Below are 3,471 nucleotides of genomic sequence, written 5' to 3' on the forward strand. Positions count from 1 at the left end.
CTCAACTCCAGGTCTTACCACCTGTGTGATGCTAGACAAGTCATTTAATTTCTTCACACCTCAATTTTCTCATCGGAAAATGGAGAAGATGAATGTATTTATCTCACAGAATTAAAGGTGATATTTGTATAAAGCACTTAGAATAGGGGTTAGTACACAGGAATTGCAGTTTGTGTGTTATCCATGTTGATGATGATGATGGTGAGGTGTGGTGGTGGAGGCAGTGATGGTGGCAGTGAGGATAGTACTGATGGTAGTGATGGCAGTGGTGATGTTGGTAGTGGTGGTGGTGATGAAGAAGATGAGAAAACTTGCTAATAAGACGGTAAAGCAGGGATGATTCATATGATTAAAGAATTCTCTGGTTTACAGATGAGTAACATTCACAATGGCTTTAAGTGACATTCTCCATCTTGTACAAAAATGGGACTTCCAAAGGCCCTGGGAACTTGCCTGTTACGTAAAAGCAAAGTACCTTTATTTCTCTTTACTTGTACCTCAGTCTTTTCAACAACTGATATTGTTTGTGTTCTTGTGTTCAGCCTGAGAGGCCCACAGATGAAGGAGTCTCTTCTGTTGTTATGAAACCTTAGCTAGTTTAGAACTCCACATAACCTACTGCTCCTCTTTGGTGCATCCTGCTGACGCGAGCCCATTTGTATCCTCAGGACTGGAATGTCACATGGTACACCAGCAATCCTGACTTCACCAAGTGCTTTCAGAATACCGCCCTTGTGTGGGTGCCTTGTTTTTACCTCTGGGCCTGCTTCCCCTTCTATTTCCTCTATCTCTCCCAGCATGACCGGGGCTACATTCAGATGACACATCTCAACAAAGCCAAAACCGTAAGTCTTTTGGATTCATTATGGTGGCTATGTGTGTACCTGGGTGGGTATGTCTGGTGGTTGAAAATGAACATCTGCTTCACCTCCATTGGCCCTAAGTTCCTTTCTCTAGAAGGCAGAATAAGAATGTGGTAGGTAGCAACTGGGTGCAAAAAGGGTGTGGTGGCAACTTCCTCTGACCTCCTGTAACTTCACAAAGGGGAAGGAAGATCCAGAGCAACATCAGCAGTTCAAGACTGATTACTATGGGAGGGAGGTCAGACTTGCCGCCACCTTGCAACCCTGGGCAGCCGCCGCTCTGTCTCGTGCCCATCTCGCTTTTGTTGCCTCTGCCGGCTCTCTTCCCTCTGCCATCTCAACAATGAGTTACAGTTCACCCTGTCTGTCTCCTGGGTCAAAGGGGTCCAATACAGAGCTGTTGGGTCCAAGGACACACTCGCTCCTGGCTCTTCTTTCTTGATGCTAGTGAGACCCCCCCATTCCACCTCTGGGAGGGCTCATTTAACCCTACTGGAATGACAAAAGTAACCAGTCCCCATGTCAGGATTCCATACATCTTATTGCCATGGTCCTACCCCCACAAGGGTAACAAGTACCTTATTTACATTATTAGCAAGCTATCCAGTCCCACCAAGCACCTCACATTTACATAGTTCCCTACAGTCATCTGGTGGGAGTCACAGAGACCATGGCTAGAAGAGCCGTATTAAGGAATTCACTGCACCACACTGGGGCTCTGGAGTCAGAGGTGGGTTCAGACATCACCTGTGCCACACATTTCTTAACCTCCCTGAGTCTCAGTTTCCCAGTTTGTGCAATGAGGATGATAGGATCTATCTCAAGGAGTTATCAGAAGGTCTTCCTTTCTTACCAAGGATACCTTCTTTTAAAATGTAAACCAAAATTTGCCCTTGTCTGGCTCAAACCCCTTGATAATTTCCTACCACATCAGAAAGTACTACAGCATGGTGTGGCTCCAGGTTCCTCTCCAACCTTCTAGTCCTTCCATTCCCCTTGCACATTCCACAGCAGCCACATCAGCCTTCTTGGCTACTTCTCAGACCCACCAAGTGTGTTCCCACCTCAGGGGCTTTGCAGTTGCTATTCCCTCTACTTGGACAATTCTCCCCACATACTCACTTCTTTCGGCTCTTAACTGAGATGTCATCTGGTCACAGAGGCCTTCCCTGACCTTCCTTATCGATGCCTCTTTATCCCCTTATCTGTTTTATTTTTCCTCATAGCATTCATTACTACCTGTTGTTGTATTATATATTTTTCAGTTTGTTTCTTGCGTGCTTCCTTCCATTAGGATGTCAGTTCCATGGAGGAAGGGCCTTTGGTCTGTTTTGTTCACTGTTGTATCCCCAGCACCTTGAAAAGTATGTAGTACATGGTAGGCCCTTCGTAAATACTGGTCAGATGAATGCAGTTGAATGAATGGTTATTGTGTGGGGGCCTTACGCAAGGTGCTGGGGCTGCAGTTTATGGATAAACTGTCGGCTGAGGGAGCTCTTCGGTGACTAGATAGACTTGTGCTGGGAGTGGAAGAAGGTAGTAAGCTGGTTACAGACCGAAGTGTGATGGCCTGGGTAGGGGCTCACCTTACCTAGGACTTAATTTGTGTTCCGGAGCACTGCTTCCCAGATAACGGCTGATGGTCTAGGATTGGTTGGATATGTGGGGCTGAGCTTTGTGTGCGGTGCTGGGGGATTTTGATGCTGTTGTTGCTAAAACATTCATGTGCTTCTCTTCCAGGCCTTAGGGTTTTTGCTGTGGATTGTCTGTTGGGCAGACCTCTTCTACTCTTTCTGGGAAAGAAGTGGAGGTGTGTTCCTGGCCCCCATGTTTCTGGTCAGTCCAACCCTTTTGGGCATTACCATGGTAAGTGTGAGCTGGGTGTGAAGCCTTCAACTGTATGCCAAATATGTGGAGACCAAAAATAGTAGCTGGTATTCAGTAATGAGAAGATCTCCTAGTAGAAATCCAGAAATCTGGCTTCTCTTAAAAACAACTGGAAAAATAACAATGAACTAAAAAAATAAAAAACCAAAAAACCAAACTCAACTGCTGTCAAGTCAGATCTGACTCATGGTGACCCCTCCTTGGGTTTCCAAGGCGGTATTACTGCAGAAGTAGATTGCCTAGTCTTCCTTCCGAGGAGTGGCTGGTGGGTTTGAACCTTCAGTCTTCTGGTTAGCAGTCAAATGTCTTAGGCACTACGCCACCAGAGCTCCCTATATAAAGTTAAGGGTTGGTTTTTCCATTTCTGTAATGAAGGCTGTTGGAATATTGATCAGGATTACATCAAAGCTATAGATTGCTTTGGGTACTATTGACATCTTAACAATATTAAGTCTTCCAACCTGTGAACATGGAACATCATTCGATTTATTTCAGTCATCTTTAATCTCTTTCAGCAGTATTTTATAATTTCCCTAGGGTTTTCAATGACTGATTTTTTAGAAGTGGGTCTCTGGGCTTTCCTTCTGAGACACTTCTGGGTGAGCCCAACCTCTAGCCTCTCAGGTAGCAGCTGAGTGCCTTTGCACCACCTGTGTGCACCACTCAGGGCTTCCTAAACGAGTCGCCATTGAGTTGATTCTGACTCATGGGCACTGCCTGT

The 3,471-nt window shown here is 45.6% G+C and overlaps 1 protein-coding gene across 1 annotated transcript in view; it reads left to right on the top strand.

The window, feature by feature from the left end:
* The first annotated feature begins 259 nt into the window (after positions 1-259).
* ABCC1 (ATP binding cassette subfamily C member 1) overlaps positions 260-3,471 on the top strand; it is a 180,480-nt gene continuing 177,268 nt past the window's right edge. Inside the window, exons 1-3 of the mRNA XM_042782274.1 lie at positions 260-325; positions 669-845; positions 2,604-2,729. Coding sequence (XP_042638208.1) covers positions 260-325; positions 669-845; positions 2,604-2,729 — 369 coding nt within the window. The remainder of the gene's footprint in view (positions 326-668; positions 846-2,603; positions 2,730-3,471) is intronic.

Source organism: Orycteropus afer, unplaced genomic scaffold, assembly GCF_000298275.1.
Source record: "Orycteropus afer afer isolate SDZICR_OR568_19922 unplaced genomic scaffold, OryAfe1.0 scaffold00281, whole genome shotgun sequence".
NCBI lineage: Eukaryota > Metazoa > Chordata > Mammalia > Tubulidentata > Orycteropodidae > Orycteropus > Orycteropus afer.